General features: G+C 51.7%; 1 protein-coding gene across 2 annotated transcripts in view; it reads left to right on the forward strand.

The window, feature by feature from the left end:
- Positions 1-925: 925 nt before the first annotated feature.
- Positions 926-18,353, forward strand: part of ANXA6 (annexin A6) — a gene marked incomplete at its 5' end in the record, with an annotated part of 44,410 nt that continues 26,982 nt past the window's right edge. For both annotated transcript variants that reach the window (XM_079702201.1, XM_079702200.1), the window contains 12 exons: positions 926-943; positions 6,735-6,829; positions 7,518-7,608; positions 8,441-8,554; positions 9,524-9,614; positions 10,558-10,637; positions 12,849-12,905; positions 13,806-13,899; positions 14,329-14,424; positions 15,055-15,113; positions 16,596-16,718; positions 18,169-18,227. In XM_079702201.1, the coding sequence (XP_079558327.1) occupies positions 926-943; positions 6,735-6,829; positions 7,518-7,608; positions 8,441-8,554; positions 9,524-9,614; positions 10,558-10,637; positions 12,849-12,905; positions 13,806-13,899; positions 14,329-14,424; positions 15,055-15,113; positions 16,596-16,718; positions 18,169-18,227 (977 nt within the window). The remainder of the gene's footprint in view (positions 944-6,734; positions 6,830-7,517; positions 7,609-8,440; positions 8,555-9,523; positions 9,615-10,557; positions 10,638-12,848; positions 12,906-13,805; positions 13,900-14,328; positions 14,425-15,054; positions 15,114-16,595; positions 16,719-18,168; positions 18,228-18,353) is intronic.

The following is an 18,353-nucleotide window of genomic DNA, read 5'->3' on the forward strand; positions in this document are numbered from 1 at the left end:
CCAGGGAAGCCCAAGCACATGTTTTAGAAAGTCTCTTTTATTTACTGGTATATCCTCAGTGCCTAGAGCAGTGCCTAATAGGAGTAGATGCTAAAGAAACCATAGCCCGTCAGATATTTGCAACAGGTGACCCAGAGCCCCTTGAGGGTGCCCATCTACAGACTGTTAAGCCCTGAATTCTGGAACAGTTCTCGGTGACTTGGAAAGAGAGCATGCATGGTGCAGATGGCATGGACCCTGGGATCTAGACTTTGTTGAATTCAGGGTCTTTTTTTAATTTAAGTATAGTTGATTTACAATGTTGTGTTAGTTTCAGGTGTACAGCAGAGTGATTCAGCTTTTTCAGATTCTTTTCCATTTTATGTTATCACAAGATATTGAATATAATTCCCTGTGCTATGCAGTAGGTCCTTGTTGTTTATTTCATATATAGTGAAGTCAGTTTTAAGCTGTATGATCTTGGGCAAATTATTTAACCTCCCTGAACCCCCATCCTCAGTCTCCTCCTCTATGAAAAAGGGGAATTTGACTCCAGGAAGGATTGCTGTGAGGATTAAGTGAGACAGCATCTGGGAAAGTGCCCTGCGTGGCCTGGAGGAATTGTGCTGGTTAGTGGTCGTGCCCTTTCCCTCTTTCAAATTCTCCTGGTTCCGAGAGTCTTTCCCATCCTGCTGTGAGCATCTGGACACTGGCTAGTCCATCCATTATCCTCCAAAAACTGTGCCTGGCCCTGAGCTGGGTCTTTGGGTGTGATTTAACCTGAAGGGCTGGAGGCAGCTGGAAAACAGCAGCGGGAGCACACTCTCCCTTGAAAGGAATGAGGCTGAGGAAATTTAGGGGAAAGAATGGAGGGAATCAGAGTGCAGAGGAATCTCATGGCATTTCTTTTTTCTCCACAGTGTTTTCTGTTGCAGAACCCGAGACCATGGCCAAACTAGCACAGGTAAGGAGCCTTCCCCCTCCTATAATCCTTCCTCTGGGCCTGGGCTTCTCCTAGAGTCACTGTGCCTGCAGCACAGATCCCTGGTACCTTCAGTTACAAAGGAGCTGGAGAGGTTCTCAGGCTTTGCTTGCTCCTATTATAAGTCACAGCTCTTTCAGATGCAAGTGACCAATGACAACACACAACATCCTAATCTGAAAGAAGGTGTATTGGCTCACATGACTAAGAAGCCCAGGGCTTCAGGTCTGGCTGGATCCAGGGTCCCATGTGATATTGTCAGGATTCTGCCTCCGTGAACTGGGCCTCCTCTGGGTGGCTTCATTCTTGGACACATTCTTCCTTAATTGTTCATACTAGCCATCAGCAGCAGCTCTAGGCTTCCATTCTGCTTCCTGGGCAGCGTGTAGGATACAACATAATTTATACCGAACGATTCCAGGGAAAGTCTTGGGTTTGGTTTTCATTGGCTGGGCCTGGGTAACTTGGATCCAGGCAGCAGAGCTGGTCCCACCTGAACTGCCTGGCCCAAGAGTGGTTCCCCCAGGAAGGGAGACGGATACTGGATAGGCAAAAGCATTAGAGAGGGTCCTCTCTGCTCTAGAGGTGGATTTGGGTCCTCTCTGTCACATGCATTTGGGATTAAGTTTCCCTGGCTTGGGAGACACCAGTCTTTCATGCTGTCTGAGCGCTTTGCTGGGCTGTGGAATTTGAGTTGTATCAGAGCTTTTACTCCTGTGTGTGGCCAGGATTAGGTTCCGTCCTTGGTCAGAGCTAGGTGTTGCTCTGGGCCATGGTTTGCCTGAGAGTGATCCCTGTTGGCTGGCCTTAGAGAAAAAGACGTGGTCACTGCAACAGTGGGGTTGGAAAGGGAGAATAAAACAAAGGGACCCCTGACTTGGCCCCTTTGGTCCCTCATGTCAATCATAGAGCTATTGGCCACAGACATAATACACGAGCTGTGTGATCTTGGGTGAGTTCTTTACCTTCTCTGCAGCCCCAGTTTCCATTATGAGGTGATTGAGCTCAGTGATAACTAAACTTTGTCCCCATCTTCATGACTTGCCACCCAGTGAACAAGGGCCTTAAGGATGTCTATTCACAATTTTTGAAGAGCACAGTGTGTTATATGATGTAGGATCAGTACTCAAAAAAGTCTTAGCCTTGGCCTCCCTGTCGGCCTCTGAGGAGCACACTTTGCACAAGTGGCCTCTCTGACCAGGAGAGAATGCTAGTGGTTATAGACAAAGATCCAAGGCATAGTTGTTGTTGCTACCCATTTCCCATGAGTAATCATCCCAGAGTTACTTCCTGAGAGGCATTCGAATTGCAGGGTTCTGGATGACCCAAGTGGACAGATCAGGTCCTGGGAGACCAGGGTGGCCAGGACCAAAATCACACATCTTTGGACTCCTGGACCAGTGCTCCTAGACCCTGCTGTCTGCCTAGCTGACCTGTGCTTTCTTGTCGCCATGGACCAGCAGCCATAGACATCCTAAAAGCAAGAGTCCTAGGATGGCAGAGCCTTAGGGGGTCCCTTATCCTATGGGATGAGTTGGAGCCCCCATGCACAGTGCTAATGCTCTAGTGGGAGCAGTAAAGGAGCTCTGGGGGCACGCAGGTTGAGGAAATAGGAAAAGCTGCCTGGAGAGAGCTACTTGAGGAAGAACAAGGGAGCTGAGAGTGCTTTAGGTCGAGGGGGTGCTGGAACAGAGGGGCAGAGGGGAGAGAACGTAGTGTGTGCAGGGCAGTAAAAGCAATTTGGATGCTTGGAGTGCAAGGGTCGGGGGAAAGAAGAAGGGGGCTGAAGACAATACAGATCTTCCTTGACCTGCAGTGGGGTTACCTCCCAGTAAACCCATGGTTAGTTGAAAACATCATGAGTTGAAAATGCATTTAATCCACCTACGCCACTGAACATCAGAGCTTAGCCTCACCTACCTTAACTGTGCTCAGAGCTCTTATATGAGCCTACTGTTGGGCTAAATTATCTAACGCACAGCCTATTTCATAATAATGTGTTGAATGTCTCATGTAATGTATTGAAGACGGTACTTAAAGTGAAAACCAGAATGGTTGGGTACAGAATAGCCGTCGGTGTATTAGATGACCACCCTCGTGGTCGCGTGGCTGACGGGGAGCTGCGGCTTGCTCTTCTGCCCAGCATCGTGAGAGAGGACCCTACAGCATATCGCAAGCCCAGGAAAAGATCAAAATGTACAATTCGAGGGGCTTCCCTGGTGGCGCAGTGGTTGAGAGTCCGCCTGCCAATGCAGGGGACACGGGTTCGTGCCCCGGTCCGGGAGGATCCCACATGCCGCAGAGCGGCTGGGCCCGTGAGCTGTGACCGCTGAGCCTGCGCATCCGGAGCCTGTGCTCCACAACGGGAGAGGCCACAACAGTGAGAGGCCCGTGTACCGCAAAAAAAAAAAAAAAAAAGTACAATTCAAAGTACAGTTTCTACTGAAAGTGTATCACTTTTTGAAAAATGGAAGTTGAATCAGTCGGGTACTGCCTGTGCTAGGGAAGAGTGAGAAAGGTCTTCCTTCCACTGAGCTGAAGTTTGTGTCTAATGCTCCCAATTACTAGCACCCCAACTCTGCTCCAGTGCACCCCTTCCCAACACACATGCGTGCACACACGTGTACACACACACAGAGGCACAGAGCAAGCCACTCCCTCTTTTCTCTGGTCCGGGTCACCCCCCGTTACTTTTACTGTGATCTCTGTGCCAGTTCTCCCTCTTTCCTTCCAGAAGGGGGGACCCTGAGGCCCAAAGTCATAAAGAAATAGTGTGGTGTCATAGAAAGACCCAGAAGCATGGCTCTGTGGCCTTCATTTCACAGGGATGTTCTGGGTTTGACGTGAAGGTGAGCATAAGAACACTTAGAGGACAGGGCGAGAGTAGCAGGTGTTGGTGCCTGCAGCTCCAGGAGCTGCAGAGGGGAGGCCTGGGTCAGGCCTGCTCAAGACGGCTCTCAGGTGGAGTCCTGGCTGGGCAGCCACCTCTCTGACTCATGTGGCTTAGGTTCCCGAGCAGCCTCTGGACACCTGCTCTAGCAGCAGCCTGGGTGGAGCCTGGGGTGCAGGCTGCTCACCAGCTGGCACTGGGGCCTGCTGAATATTTCAGGGTAGAAAGTCCTTTCTCCTCTTCTCTCCCCTCCCCTCGCGGGTACCTGAGGCGAGGAACCTGTGTGCCAGAGGGGTGGCAGGCAGTCAGGGTGAGGTGGAGAAGTGCGGACAGCTGTGCAGGTGGCACTTGGAGATGCAAATTCACCAGGTTGGTGTGAGAATGACCAATGATGGGAAACCTGGGTGATTTGAAGGACTATCCCTGTGTCTCTAATGCTGCTAGGGTGACCCCTGGCATTTTTTTTTTTTTTTTTTTTTTTTTTGCGGTACGCGGGCCTGTCACTGTTGTGGCCTCTCCCGTTGCGGAGCACAGGCCCCGGACGCGCAGGCTCAGCGGCCATGGCTCACGGGCCCAGCCGCTCCGCGGCATGTGGGATCCTCCCAGACCGGGGCACAAACCCGTGTCCCCTGCATCGGCAGGCGGACTCTTAACCACTGCGCCACCAGGGCAGCCCTAAGGGAGCGTTTTGATCGGGGGTTTGTGTCAGCAGTTAGACTTCCTGTCCTCCAGCATGGCATGGCTTCATCTTTCAGCTGCAGCCTCTGCCCCAAATGCTGCCTCAACCACTGCACTGGGTGAGGAGGGAAGAGAGGGGGGAGCAGCAGCAGCAGGAGAGAAGGTGTCAGCTTACTGCTGGGACCTCTTCCCTTCTTCCTGGGGGCTCCGCTTCCATCCTTCCTCTCTCCTCCTCCCTCCCGGCCACTTACAATCGCACGATCTTGGCAACTTTGGGCATCCGCAAGAGCCCTGAAGAATCTGGGCTTGCTTTCCTGACTGTTCTTGTATGCTCTTGGCTCCAGGCCTCTGCCATGCTGTTTCTCTGTATGAAGCCTTTTCCTTCCCTCCCCCACCCCTTGGGCCAGCTGTTGCTCATCCTTTAGGGCTCAGCTTAGCCTTCCCCTCCAGGAAGTCTTCTTTGATTGCTCAGGGTATGTTCACAGTCCTGTATCCGCCCGTACACCTATCCACCTAGGAAACAAATGGTGCCTAGTTGTGGCAAGCCTTGAGCTAGCTGCTGGGAATACATCAGTGAGCGAGACAGATACGCGTGGAGCTTTCTGAAGGGAGTATCTCTTTTCTGGTCTGGGTATCTAGCGTGTGTTACTCTTTCTTTCTCTGCCCAGCGGTGTGATCAGGTTGCAGGGGATTCACGGGTGGCGGGAAGAGGGCCGTGTCCCTTTCTGGTCATCCTCCCTGCCAGAACTTTAAATAGCAACCCTGCACCCGCGCATGCATACCTTGGAGGAGCCAGCAGCGGCTGACATAAACCAACAGAGCATTCAAATGCCAGGCCAGGCTCTGCAGTGCAGGTGCCGGGAGACACAGGAGGTGGTCGGAGGCTCATTTGCTGCCGTGCACTTCTTACTCTCTAGGCACAGTTATGCGAGCCACCCTGCCCCTCCCATGAAGCCTGTCCTGGTTCCCTCATGCAGCTGGAATTGCCCTCCACTGTTTTCCCAAGTTGCTTTGCATCTGTCATGGGGTATTTATTACGAGCTCTATGCTAATTTCTAGTCTCTCTCCTCCATTGGGTCAGAAGCTCATGAAACTCAGGCTCAGGTCTTCTTTCTCCCTAAATCTTCAGCCCTTCGCATCGGACCTGGCACAGGCTAAGTGCCCTGTCACTGCACTGTGTGCTTAGTGCCCTGGGCTCTGGCATCCACGGCTACCCCAGCTCTCGCTGCTCTCCGGGGCCCCATGGCTGACCCATATCTGACTTCTCTGTGAACCAGCCCATTGTGCATTCAGCTTCGATGTCTAAGATTCTCTGGCACTGCCTCTCCCCGCCTTTGTCCCAAGGACCCAGCCAGCTTGTCCTCAGATGCCAGTTCATGGCTCAGTTTACTGGGCCCAGAAGAGCAGCACCTCATCTGGGTGTTGATTCTGAGGGTGGCTCTGGGCCCCCCGACCTGGGCCAGGACCCCACCCTCAGAAGCTGGCAGCTGCAAGGTTTCTAGAGCTAGAGAGCAAAGGGGAACTGGAGAGAGATGTGGGTTCTGTGTGACCCCAGCAAGTGGCTTCCCTTTGTGGGGCTTGGTTTCTTTGTTTCTGTGATAGAGATCATCTTAAGTGCTTCTACAAGACACTAAAAAAATCACACTCATGGAGGTGAAAGGGCTTTGTACACCGTAAAGTGCCATAGACATATGTGGGGCTCTGGTTACTTTTGCAGGAATCATTCCCACCCCCTGCACTCAGTCTGGCTTTTATCTCTCCCGGGTCCTGAGAAAGTGATGCAGAGCCGGGGGCTTGGCTGAGCTCTCCTCCCGTGGGGAAATGGCACCACCCTTGGGGCAGGCGGTGGCAGGAGGTACAGGGAGAGTCCTCCGTACCCTTGCCCGGGCTTTCTGTAGCCAGCGCTCCATTTTAGGGGCAGGGAGTTCAGCCACGCTTCAGGTGAGCAACGACGGTGTCCGGGGTAGGACAGTGCAGGTGGGGATAGAGAGAAGTGGGCAGATTCCATCTCACTGTGTCCTGGGTCTCTTCAGAGAACTGTGAAAATACACCCCTGGGTCTTGCCGTGGCCATTATGGAGGCTGGGTTTGGGGATTTGTAACAAATATCTGATCATTTTAGGGACAGCGGGGACCTTTATCCTGTGACCAGGGCTGGGAACCCCGTTCAGGGCCAGCACCTCACCCTCTGCTCTTCTCTCCACAGGGTGCCAAGTACCGGGGCTCCATTCACGACTTCCCCAACTTTGACCCCAGCCAGGATGCCGAGACTCTGTACAATGCCATGAAGGGCTTCGGTGGGTGCTCGGCCACCAGGAGTGGGACCCTCAGGAAGAGAAGCGGGATTCAACTGGGCTTGAGGGTAGCCCTTTTGGTGGGCGGTGGGGTGGGATGGTGAGATGTACTTGGTCATTCTTTGGTCTCCTCTTTTTATTATTATAATTTTATAATGAACTATTTGAATAAAAAGATCTAAAGAGTAGGAGAAACTTTACCCATAGACCTGCCACCCAACTTGAGAAATAGCACTTGCTTCCTCATATAGTTGAAACCTCCATGGTAGGTCCCCCTCCTGCTAGCATCACTCTGTCTTTTCTCTTGGGGGTAAGCACTACCCTGAATTTGCTGCTTATTATTCTCTTTTCTTTTCCCTGTCACTGAAAGAACCCTGTCCTGGGCGTTAGGACACCTAGGTTTTTCTAAGCCAGGCTCATTGGGAGACCTTGGGTGAGTTGTTGCTCCTTTCTGGGCCTCAGTTTCCTTATCCATATGATGAGGAGCTAGATCACGGGCCCTCTGAGCTCAGATACTGCATGTGCTAGGATCTCTCTCAGTGGTGGCTTGTCAGGTCCCCATAGATTCCCCGCTCCAACGTCACTGCCTCACGTGAGCAGAAGGCTGCTGCTGAGGACTTGCAGGGAGCAACCCTGGCGGGCTTCCTGGAGGCAGGTTGGGGTAGGGTGACGGGTGCCTCCCCTCTTCTAGGCAGTGACAAGGAGGCCATACTGGAGCTGATTACTTCCCGGAGCAACAGGCAGAGGCAGGAGATCTGCCAGAACTACAAGTCCCTCTATGGCAAGGTAACCATGGCAACCAGAGGGCGGGTGGGATGGGGGGGGTGAATGATTTCATTCACCTGTGTGTTCAGGGCCTTTTCTGAGTATTTTACTCTAGGTCAGCCTCTGTGCTGGCACTTCTGCCCTCCTTTATTCTTTTTCTTTTTTTTTGGCTGCGTTGGGTCTTCGTTGCTGTACGCGGGCTTTCTCTAGTTGTGGCGAGCGGGGGCTACTCTTCATTGCGGTGCGTGGGCATCTCATTGCAGTGGCTTCTTGTTGCGGAGCAAGGGCTTCAGTAGTTGCGGGCGCGTGGGCTCAGTAGTTGTGGCGCTTAGTTGCTCCGTGGCAGGTGGGATCTTCCCAGACCAGGGCTCAAACCCGTGTCCCCTGCGTTCGCAGGTGGATTCTTAACCACTGCACCACCAGGGAAGTCCCCTCCTTTTTTCTTCTCTCAGGCAGGGACCATCCAGCCATGGGAACATCTAGAGCACCTGCTTCACGCTGGGCACTGTGTTAGGGGTTAGGGCTACACAGGTGAATAAGACCTGAGGGTGTTAACCCTACGGACTCACGGATGATGGGAGAGACACACAGTGAACAAGTAAACAGGCAATGGCAGGGAAGAGGCACAGTGCTGTGGACTTGAATCCTGCCCTTTGCTAGCTGCGTGCCTCTGGGCAGGTTACCTGAGGTCTCTAAACCCATTTCTGAAGGCTGATGATAGTATTTACCTTCACCAATGAGGATTAAGTGAGATTCCTTAGCCCAGTGCCTGTACAGAGTAAGTGCTCATTAAATGTAATCCTTATCATTATAACTGCTCTTCTATCTCCTCCTCCCTCTGCCCCGCAACCAGGACCTCATTGCAGACTTGAAGTACGAGCTGACAGGGAAGTTTGAACGACTGATTGTGGGTCTCATGAGGCCACCTGCCTATAGCGATGCCAAAGAAATTAAAGACGCCATCTCGGTATGAAGCGTGGGTCTGCGCATGTGTGAGGGTTGGGGGCGTGGTTAATGGGAGATTCCAACCTCTCCAGCAAGCGTTCAGTGAGCCCTGCACCCACCCCGCGTGTGTGCCCTGCTTGGAGGCAGCTTGCCCAAATCCTATCCCAGAGGGGCGCCACGGTCTCCTCCAGATGGACAGAGGCGGGACAGGTGTTGGTGTGAGGCCCACCCTGTGAAATGGGGCCCTTGGCCCACACGCCCACCCCAGCAGCTTACAGTCCCGAGGAAGCAGGACACAGGGAAGTGGAGACAGATTGTGTCCAACACCCAAAGGCCAAGGGCATGTTAAAGGAGGTCATGAGGACAGGCCCTGGGCTCGGGGTGGCTGGAGAGGGCGTCACAGAAGATGAGAGGATCGAGCTGGGCCCAGAGCCTGGAGAGGATTTGGTTGATCAGAGTGGGCTGGAGAGGAAAGGGTAGGAGCGGCTGAGGAGGTGTGTTCAGGATCTGAGGGGCAGCCCAGGCTAGTGGAGGTAGAAAGTCGCTCCCCACCAAGCGGGGAGAGACCAAATGCCCTCGAGTGTACTTAGCACTTTACAGTTTATAAAGTGCTATGATCTTTGCCTCAGATGAGCTAGTAAACATGAATTTGTTTCTAACTAATAAACTTAGCCATGTAAGAGGTTATCACCTTCTCGTTCTTCCTGTGAGTTCAGTAGAGCAACTCGTATCATCTCCATTTTATAGATGAGAAAAGAGAGGTGCAGAAAGATAAAGTTGTTTTAATGAGCAATCACAAAGCAAGCTGCAGGCAGAGGTGGCACTAGAACCCCTGTCTCAGGGCTGCAGCTCCAGCTTGGTGCCTAAGAGCTGTGTTAGGGGCACCCTGAGTGCTGCGGGTTTCTTTGCTCTGACCACCCCAGGTTCCCACCTCGGGGCCGGTGGCCTCCCATCCCAACCCTTGACTCACATGCCCCTTCCCTTCTCCCAGGGCGTTGGTACCGATGAGAAGTGCCTCATTGAGATCTTGGCTTCGCGGACCAACGAGCAGATCCACCAGCTGGTGGCAGCGTACAAAGATGGTGAGAAGAGCAGGAGGGGCCATGCAGGGTTTTTCAGATGTGTAATGAAGGTGATCACAAGAGTAGGGACCCTAAGACTCCACCCATTCACCTTTTTTTCCTCCTTCCCTCTGTTCTGTCCATCCATCCAATAAGTACCTGCTCTGTGCTGGGCAGTGTGCTAGGAGGTTCTCAGGATATGGCGGTGGGCATCCGTATAGTTCCTGCCTGAGAACTTATAGATTAACGAGGTAATGAGGGATACAGATCATAAACAGGTAAACAAATAAACATGATGATGACTTGTGGTGGTGAAGTGTTATGAAAGAAACAAACAGAGAACAAGCATCCGACTTTAACTGGGGAGGACGTGCTTCAGACAGGTGGTCAGGGAAGCCTGTCTTGGGAGGAAATGAGAAGGATCCAGTTGTACACAGAGTGGGGAAGAAGACCCAGGAGAGGGGATGGCAAGACCAAAGGCCCTCGAGCAGAATAAGCCTGGTATCCAGTGCGAGGCTAGAGCAGTAGAGGGCAGGACAGGATTACACAGGGCCATGTAGGCCAAGAGAGAGAGACAATGTTTATTCCAAGCCCAGTGGGAAACAGAGGCACCCATGATGAATGTGGGCTTTAAGACAGTCACCCATGTTGCTGTGGATTGGAGAAGCAGAGAGAACAGTCAGAAGGCTGTAGCCACTCTCCAGGTGAGCGACGATGGTGTCTGGGGTAGGACAGCACAGGTGGGGATAGAGACACTTGGGCAGATTCCATGTCATCACATCATGGGTCAGTACAGAGAACTGTGAAAATACACCCTGGGTCTTGGCTATGGCTGTCTGGGTTTGGGACTAGGTTTGGGAATTTGTAACAAATACCTGATCATTTTAGGGGCAGCAGGGACTTTTATCCTGGTTTCCTGGGGTGTCCTGGGGATGGGACTAGAGCTTGTGTTCCTTCCCCGCAGCCTACGAGCGAGACCTGGAGGCTGACATCATTGGGGACACCTCTGGTCACTTCCAGAAGATGCTTGTGGTCCTGCTGCAGGTTGGTCCACCTTGGGGCCCTCCCCGAGCTCTCTGCCAGGGTGCAGGGGGCTGTGAGCACCTTCTCCCTGTTTTCCCAAACAGGGTGGCCCATGAGGGCCTCCTTGGTGGTTCTTCACATGTAGAGTCCTCCTTGGTGTTTTGTGGCCTCCCCCCCAACCTCTGCCCATCTTATCCTCAAACTTGAGATGGTTGCTCTCTGGTTCAGCTGGGTGTGGAATCTGAGCGTCCAGGGTCTATTCTGTCCCCCGTGGCTTGCACAAGCAGGTGACCTGCATTTCTTTTCACATACCCTGTCTCTCTTGTGCTCCTGTGTCCTCCTTCCTCTCTCCACACATACCCCTTCCGCCTCCTCTCCAGCCTCGCTCCTGCCATGGCTTCCCCAGCCACTGCACCTACCTGAGCTCACCAGCAGGGGCGCCAGCGGGGGCATAGCATCTCTGGAGCTGCCTGCGTGGCACTCCCCCATAGCCAAGCCCTGCTTCTCCCTCCCACCCACGATGACATAAAAAAGAGCATAAAGATGCTGCACACTGGTGTCCATGGCTGAGTTCTGCCTGCCCAAGTTGGGTTTCCTCCTTTGTTCATTTCCCCCCACATACTTTTTTTTTTTAAAAACACTTTGAGTTAGTTGCTAACATTTAAAACTAGGGAGATTTTGGTCCAAAATCAGATCTCTGGATTCTTTTGAATAATCGAAAGCTCTGGCAACAGCAGGCCTGCATTCCGCACGACTTCAGTGGCTGGAGTACACATCCCACCCTTCTGCTTCTCCTCTCCCTGCCCAGCCCCTTGGGAACAGGCATTGAGGTATCTCAAGTCCAGCTCCAAGGACCAAACTTTTAGGAAGGTTTATATATAAAGCCACCTCTTCGTTTCTTTCATTGCCCTCCCTCCCCCCATTTTACAGCAGCTGCTCCCAGTTCTCTTCCTCTTGTTACCATAACTATCCTCATTCTGTATTAAGCAGCTGCAGAATTATCAGGAGATGATCTTCAAGAGTGGGAAAGCATGGCCTTTGCCCCCATTTTCAAAGTGCGTGTTCCAGACAGGAGCGTGCCAGCCTGTATCTTGGAGTCAAGGATGTGGCCTCCTCAATATCTAACATCTAGCAGGCGGTTACATAGCACGGATTGTAAGCGTACTGGCTCTGTCTCCTTAGGCTCACTCCCAAAGAGAACCAGGGGGTTTGAGATCCTGAAATGCACAGTTCAGGGGGAACAGGAGATAAGCATAGGCTTGACCTCTGCCCACATAACTAGGAGCCCAGTATGGCTGGCCCCTGGCCCCTATGAGCATCCCCCTCTGTCTGATGGGGCATAGGGCGTGGGTGGAGTGACAGGAACACAAATAGGATTTAGTGCCTTCACAGCTTGTGAGCTCAGATCTCAGGCCCCCAGTCTCAAATCCTCATTGGTGAATTCCTTGGGTTAAGATATGGGAGCCCCTAACAGAATGCAAATATGCAGACTTTTTTTTTTCTTTTTTTTTTTTTTTTTTTTTTTTTTTTTGCGGTATGCGGGCCTCTCACTGTTGTGGCCTCTCCCATTGCGGAGCACAGGCTCCGGACGCGCAGGCTCAACGGCCATGGCTCACGGGCCCAGCCGCTCCGCGGCATGTGGGATCTTCCTGGACCGGAGCACGAACCCGTGTCCCCTGCATCGGCAGGCGGACTCTCAACCACTGCGCAGACTTTTGACCCCTGTGATGTTGGATGGCCTCGTGGGCCATGCCAGGACTTGTGGCAGGAGTCCTATCCTCAGAGGTATTCTGAGTACAAGGCTTCCTCTGGGGTGGAGGCATCTAGGAAGACCTTGGGAATTCTCAGGACTCCCCTGTTTGGTCCAAGCTCCAAGGATGAGGGAGAAGCCAGTGGGAGGGGCCCTATGATTTGCTGCAAAATAGATGCTGTGGTCTTTTTTTTTCTTTTTCTTTTTTTTTTTTTTGGCTGCACTGCATGGTGTGTGGGATTTTAGTTCCTCGACCAGGGATTGAACCCAGGCCCTCAGCAGCAAGAGCTCGGATCATAACCACTGGACCACCAGGGAATTCCCAGCTGCTGTGGTCTTGATCCAGTGGCTGCTGTCAGTCTCTTCTCCTGGACACTCTGGACCACCACGGTTTTCCCAGTCCTCCCTGTCTCCACCACTGGCACCCAGGCTTTGTCCTGGCTCTGGTATTTGAACCACGTGCTCCTTGTCTTTCTGCCCAGGGAACCAGGGAGGAGGATGACGTAGTGAGCGAGGACCTGGTGCAGCAGGACGTCCAGGTAAATCAGCACCAGTGGATGTCCCCGGGCACAGCGAGGCAGCCCTGAGAGAGGGGAGAGGTTGGGCATCCAGGGAAGGGCTGGAGGCAAAGTAATTTGCATCAGATACCAGAAATAACTGACTCACAGCCATCATTTATACAGCGCTTTGTTGAAGAAAGGACTGAAGTTAGCTTTCAAAGGTACACAGTACGTAAAGTTGGTGAGATGTATTTTGGAGCTTTTCATCATTTGTTCATTTATTCATTCAGTTAATTAATATTTATTTAACACTTACTATGTGCCAGGCATTCTGCCAAGCACTGGGGAATCCTAAATGAACAAAGTCAGACAGTACTGGGGAGACAGGCATATATTAATCACACAAACACCTTCCCTGTGGATATACCATACATTCCAGGTGTTTTGAGCCCCCACTATGTGCCAGTAACACTGCAGCAGTAGATACAGAGAATGTAAGACATAATTCCTGTTCTTGAGGAGCCCGTGTCATAGTGGGAAGCAAGGCATATAAATATTATAATATACACTGGATCAAAGCTATAAAGAAACAGGAAGCCTAGAAGGTGGGAAGCAAGGCATATAAATATTATAATATACACTGGATCAAAGCTATAAAGAAACAGGAAGCCTAGAAGAGAGAGGGAAGGAAAAAGAACTCTGCCTAGGGACATCAGCAAGTGCTTTGAGAACAAATGGGACATTTAATCTGGGCCCTGAGGTTTGAGTAGGCGTTTCCCAGAAAGAAAGGGAGAGAGCTGTACAGGTGTATGCAGATGTCCTGAGGCTACCAATTACTGGCATGTTCAGGGATCTGGCAGCAGTTCTGAGTGGCTTGGCTGGTGAGTTCTGTCTCCTGCGGTTTCCTCTTTTAGTTAAGTCCCACCTCTTCCTCTTCAGGACCTGTACGAGGCAGGGGAACTGAAATGGGGAACAGATGAAGCCCAGTTCATTTACATTTTGGGAAATCGCAGCAAGCAGCACCTTCGGTTGGGTAAGCTCCAGAGAAGACCTACAGCTGCCCCCATCGAGTTATGCCAAGATTTCCTTTCTCTTTTCCTTTTCTGCTAAGGGAGCATGATAGCTGCCTCATCCACAACCCCAACACTAGTCTTGATTTTATTAGACGGTGGTTTGTATAGGCCCTCGTGAGAGGCCTTAACAGGATGTTCAGCCCCTCCATCTCAGTACCAGTCCTGTCTTCATGTTGGAGCAGGAGGTGTACACGGTCCCTCACAGCAGACGCAGCGAGGCTGCATGGTGACTGGTGATGTGCACGACCTCCCTGACCCCTTCCTAGGTGCCAGCCCTACCTTCATGGTGGCACTCTGGTCCTGGCCACTATGCCTCCCCTTCTGAAGTCCCCATTCCTTCCAGTGTTACGGGGGTACTCTTGACACCCCTTTCTCTCTGTCGGACTCAGTGTTTGATGAGTATCTGAAGACCACGGGGAAGCCGATCGAAGCCAGCATCCGAGGGGAGCTGTCCGGGGACTTTGAGAAGCTGATGCTTTCTGTGGGTACGTCCTGACATTGCATTCCCGGGGCCTTTGAGGGATTCAGGGATTCTGACCCAGGAACAGGGGAATTGTATGGTATGGAGGTGGGAAGGAGAAAACCAGATTGTCTGTTTGCAAGCCAGACATTTCAAGAGTCAGTATGTCTGAGCCTGGGGTAGGTTGTGTGTATGTGTTTCTTGGGGGAGAACTATGGCCCAGCCCTCATCTTGCCCAGAGCTATCCCCCACCAACCCTATTTAAAGTAGTCAGGTTCTAGCCCGCTCTGCCAGCAAGATCCAGAGGTTCAGCTGGTACCTTTCTGTTGAGGAACTACTTTTCCCAGCTCCATCCCAGATGCTTCCCCACCTGACCCAGTTCCCTATGAAACCCCGAAGGACTAGAAAGTGGAAGGGGGTCCTTGCAGTGCACTCCCCACATTACAACAGGCCCATTTTCTGATTTCTCTGTCCCCTGGATTTGTGATAAAAGTGGTGGGTCTGGGGTGCTCTAGGACTGTGGCTTATCAGGAACCAGGTTCTTCCCAGGCTTGAACTTGGTGACCCCCAAGGAATGGAAACAAAAAAGGGCTCGGGCCACCCCTTTGTCCTTCCGAGGCAGCCAGAATAACTACCTCTTCCTCCCTCTTCCCAGTGAAGTGCATCCGGAGCACCCCAGAGTATTTTTCTGAAAGGCTCTTCAAGGCCATGAAGGTGCGTGGTGGGGTTGATGTGAATGAGGTAGGGGGATGGGGGCTCTGCACGCCTCCACAGCACTGTTGGGAGTCTGGCAAATCCTTGGGGTCCACTGGCCAAAGAGAGTGTTCAAGGCATTGACCACAGGACAGCGTGATGGCACTTTGTCCCAGGTGAGCTCCAGAGCCTGGAGTGCTGCCTGGTCACACACCTGTCCACCCAATACCTGCCCTGTCCTCATGATTGATCAGAGGGTGCAGTGACAGCCTGCACCCAATCCAGCTAGCCAGCTGGGTTGGAAGCCCATGCTTTTTTTTTTTTTTTTTTTAATTTTTATTGGAGTATAGTTGATTTACAATGTTGTGTTAGTTTCAGGTGTACAGCAAAGTGAATCAGTTATACATACATCTGCTCTTTTTTAGATTCTTTTCCCATATAGGCCATTACAGAGTATTGAGTAGAGTTCCCTGTGCTGTACAGTAGGTCCTTATTAGTTATCTATTTTATACATAGTAGTGTGTATATGTCAATCCCAATCGGAAGCCCATGGTTTTTAAATACAATTAAACAAAATGTTTATATACAATGTACGTAAATAAGTGAAAAACAGTTCAGCATTTTCTGCCAAGATTCGTGATGTTCATCCCTGAGACCCGGGTACTGAGGATAGTGCTTCCCAGGACTTTACACACATGACACACAGAAAGTGGTGATATTTCCATAGTGCACCAGGCTGAATGAATCATTTGTTGCCAGAGGCCATAGGCCCAAAGTCCCTGCATGGCCATCCCACAAGGACAAGTGGCCTGTAGCCCATCCTCTGTCTTCCAGCGCCAGAGTGAGCTGGACAGCTGGGCCCCGCAGAGACGTTTGCCTGTATGATGTGTTCATAAGAACGTTCATAGCAGTGTTGTCCATATTATGAAAGAAATAGAAACAACCCAGTGTCCATCAGGAGCAGCATGGACAAATAAATGCATAGTGGTGTATTTACAGAGTTCCAAAATGTGCAAACCTAGGGCTTCCCTGGTGGCGCAGTGGTTGAGAGTCCGCCTGCCGATGCAGGGGACACAGGTTCGTGCCGTGGTCCGGGAAGATCCCACATGCCGCGGAGCGGCTGGGCCCGTGAGCCATGGCCGCTGAGCCTGCACGTCCGGAGCCTGTGCTCCGCAATGGGAGAGGCCACAGCAGTGAGAGGCCCGCGTACCGAAAAAAAAAAAAAAAAAAAAAAAGGGCAAACCTAAACCACGTATTGCTTAGAGTTACAAAGTTAGGTAAAATTATGAGGGTATCGAGGGTGGGAATAACATGAGGTGGGGGGAGGAAGGAGATAAAAGCAGGAGGGACACACAGAGAGCTTTGGAGGGATTGGCAATTTGCTTCTTTCATTCTTAATTTTAACATTTTATCTCAAAAAGTTGTATTTTCAGTTGAGCTGGGGGCTGTCAGCACTCCAGCCCCCTCTCAACTCCCCGTCCACCAAACCCACTTGTCTTGCAGGGGCTGGGGACTCGGGACAACACCCTGATCCGCATCATGGTCTCCCGCAGTGAGCTGGACATGCTCGACATCCGGGAGATATTCCGGACGAAATATGAAAAGTCCCTGTACAGCATGATCAAGGTGAGGCGTTCATGGGGGTACAGAGAGGGCTGGGGAACTCTCCCAAGGGAAAAGGCACTGTCCTGGAAAGCTGGGCATCTCATGGGGTTTCCAGGAGCCTCAGCCTGTGGCACCTTCAGGGAATTTAAGGCAGCTCAACAGAGGAGCAAGTGTCCAGGGTGCTTGTAAGACATGAGGCACCTCTTTAGAGGAAGGCAGGGCGGGGCCATGAAGAGCATGAAGTTGAATCCAGGTTGAGGACTCCATCCCTAGGGCAGTGAGAGGTCAGCCTCCTGAAGGCAGCAGGAGGCACTGAAGAACACAAAGGAGGGTTTATTGGGGACCTGTTGGCCCTGGGCCAGGCGATGACTCTGGGCTGTCCAGCCCATGAGACTGGAGACAGGAGACGGATGCAGAGCTGGTTGGGTTCTCCTTGTTTCGGGTGAGTGGGATAAAGCTTTCTGAGTTCAAGCTGTGCTCCCCAAAGTGTGCTTCTTTTTTTTTCTTTATAAATTTATTTATTGATTTTTGGCTGCGTTGGGTCTTTGTTACTGCACGCAGGCTTTCTCTAGTTGCAGTGAGCGGGGCCTCCTCTTCGTTGCGGTGCTTGGGCTTCTCATTGTGGTGGCTTCTCTTGTTGCAGAGCACGGGCTCTAGGCATGCGGGCTTCAGTGGTTGTGGCTCACGGGCCCTAGAGCGCAGGCTCAGTAGTTGTGGCGCATGGGCTCAGTTGCTCCGCGGTATGTGGGGTCTTCCCGGACCAGGGATCGAACCCGTGTCCTCTGCATTGGCAGGTGGATTCTCAACCACTGTGCCACCAGGGAAGCCCCCCAAAGTGTATTTCTAAATAGAAATTGTATAAGCATTGTGTGCAAAAATGTCCCATGGAAAACGTTTGGGAAAAAGTAGAATAAGCAAAGATAAGTCAGCTTCTTTACCTCAGAACTTCTCACAGCCTTCACTATAGTATGTCCATTATGAGGCTCCAAGAGGGATGTAGAATATGCCGTGTCTATCAAATGTACATTTGTTTGTTTGGTTTTGGCACTCCCAATGTTTTTGCTCAGGGAGCCCTATTTTATGGACTGTTTCATGTGGGAGAGCGCGGCTGGGGATTATCTGGTGGCAGGGGTGTGCTGAGGGCAGCTGTCTGGGGAAGGCATCTCTTCTTAATTCCACGTTCAGTAAAGGCATATCGGTAGCTTGGAATTGTCCATTGGAGGTATTTACACAATGGAAATTGGCAAATGCTACAAATCAGGGCTTTTTTTTCTTTTTTTCCCAGAGAGCCAGTTGTTAATACTTACCAGTACACCACTTTTTGGTCTCAGCCACCTCCAGACAGGAGGAGAGTCAGGGCTGCTGTGAATACGTGGTCAGCCTCCCCCTGTTTGGGGGAGAACCTCCCCTCCTTGTCTGAGAGGATCCCAGGGCTGAGTGAGAGGTAACCTTTCTCTGTCTTTCTCCCCAGAATGACACCTCTGGCGAGTACAAGAAGACTCTGCTGAAGCTGTGTGGGGGAGATGATGAGTAAGTGACCTCCTGGCCGAGGGCTGGAGGGTGTGGCTTCAGGCTTGGTTGGTCAGGATTCTCTTGGCCTCATCTGGATAGATGGGTGGATGGATGGATGGATGGATGGATGGATGGATGGATGAT

This window comes from Hyperoodon ampullatus (assembly GCF_949752795.1).
Source record: "Hyperoodon ampullatus genome assembly, chromosome: 4".
NCBI lineage: Eukaryota > Metazoa > Chordata > Mammalia > Artiodactyla > Ziphiidae > Hyperoodon > Hyperoodon ampullatus.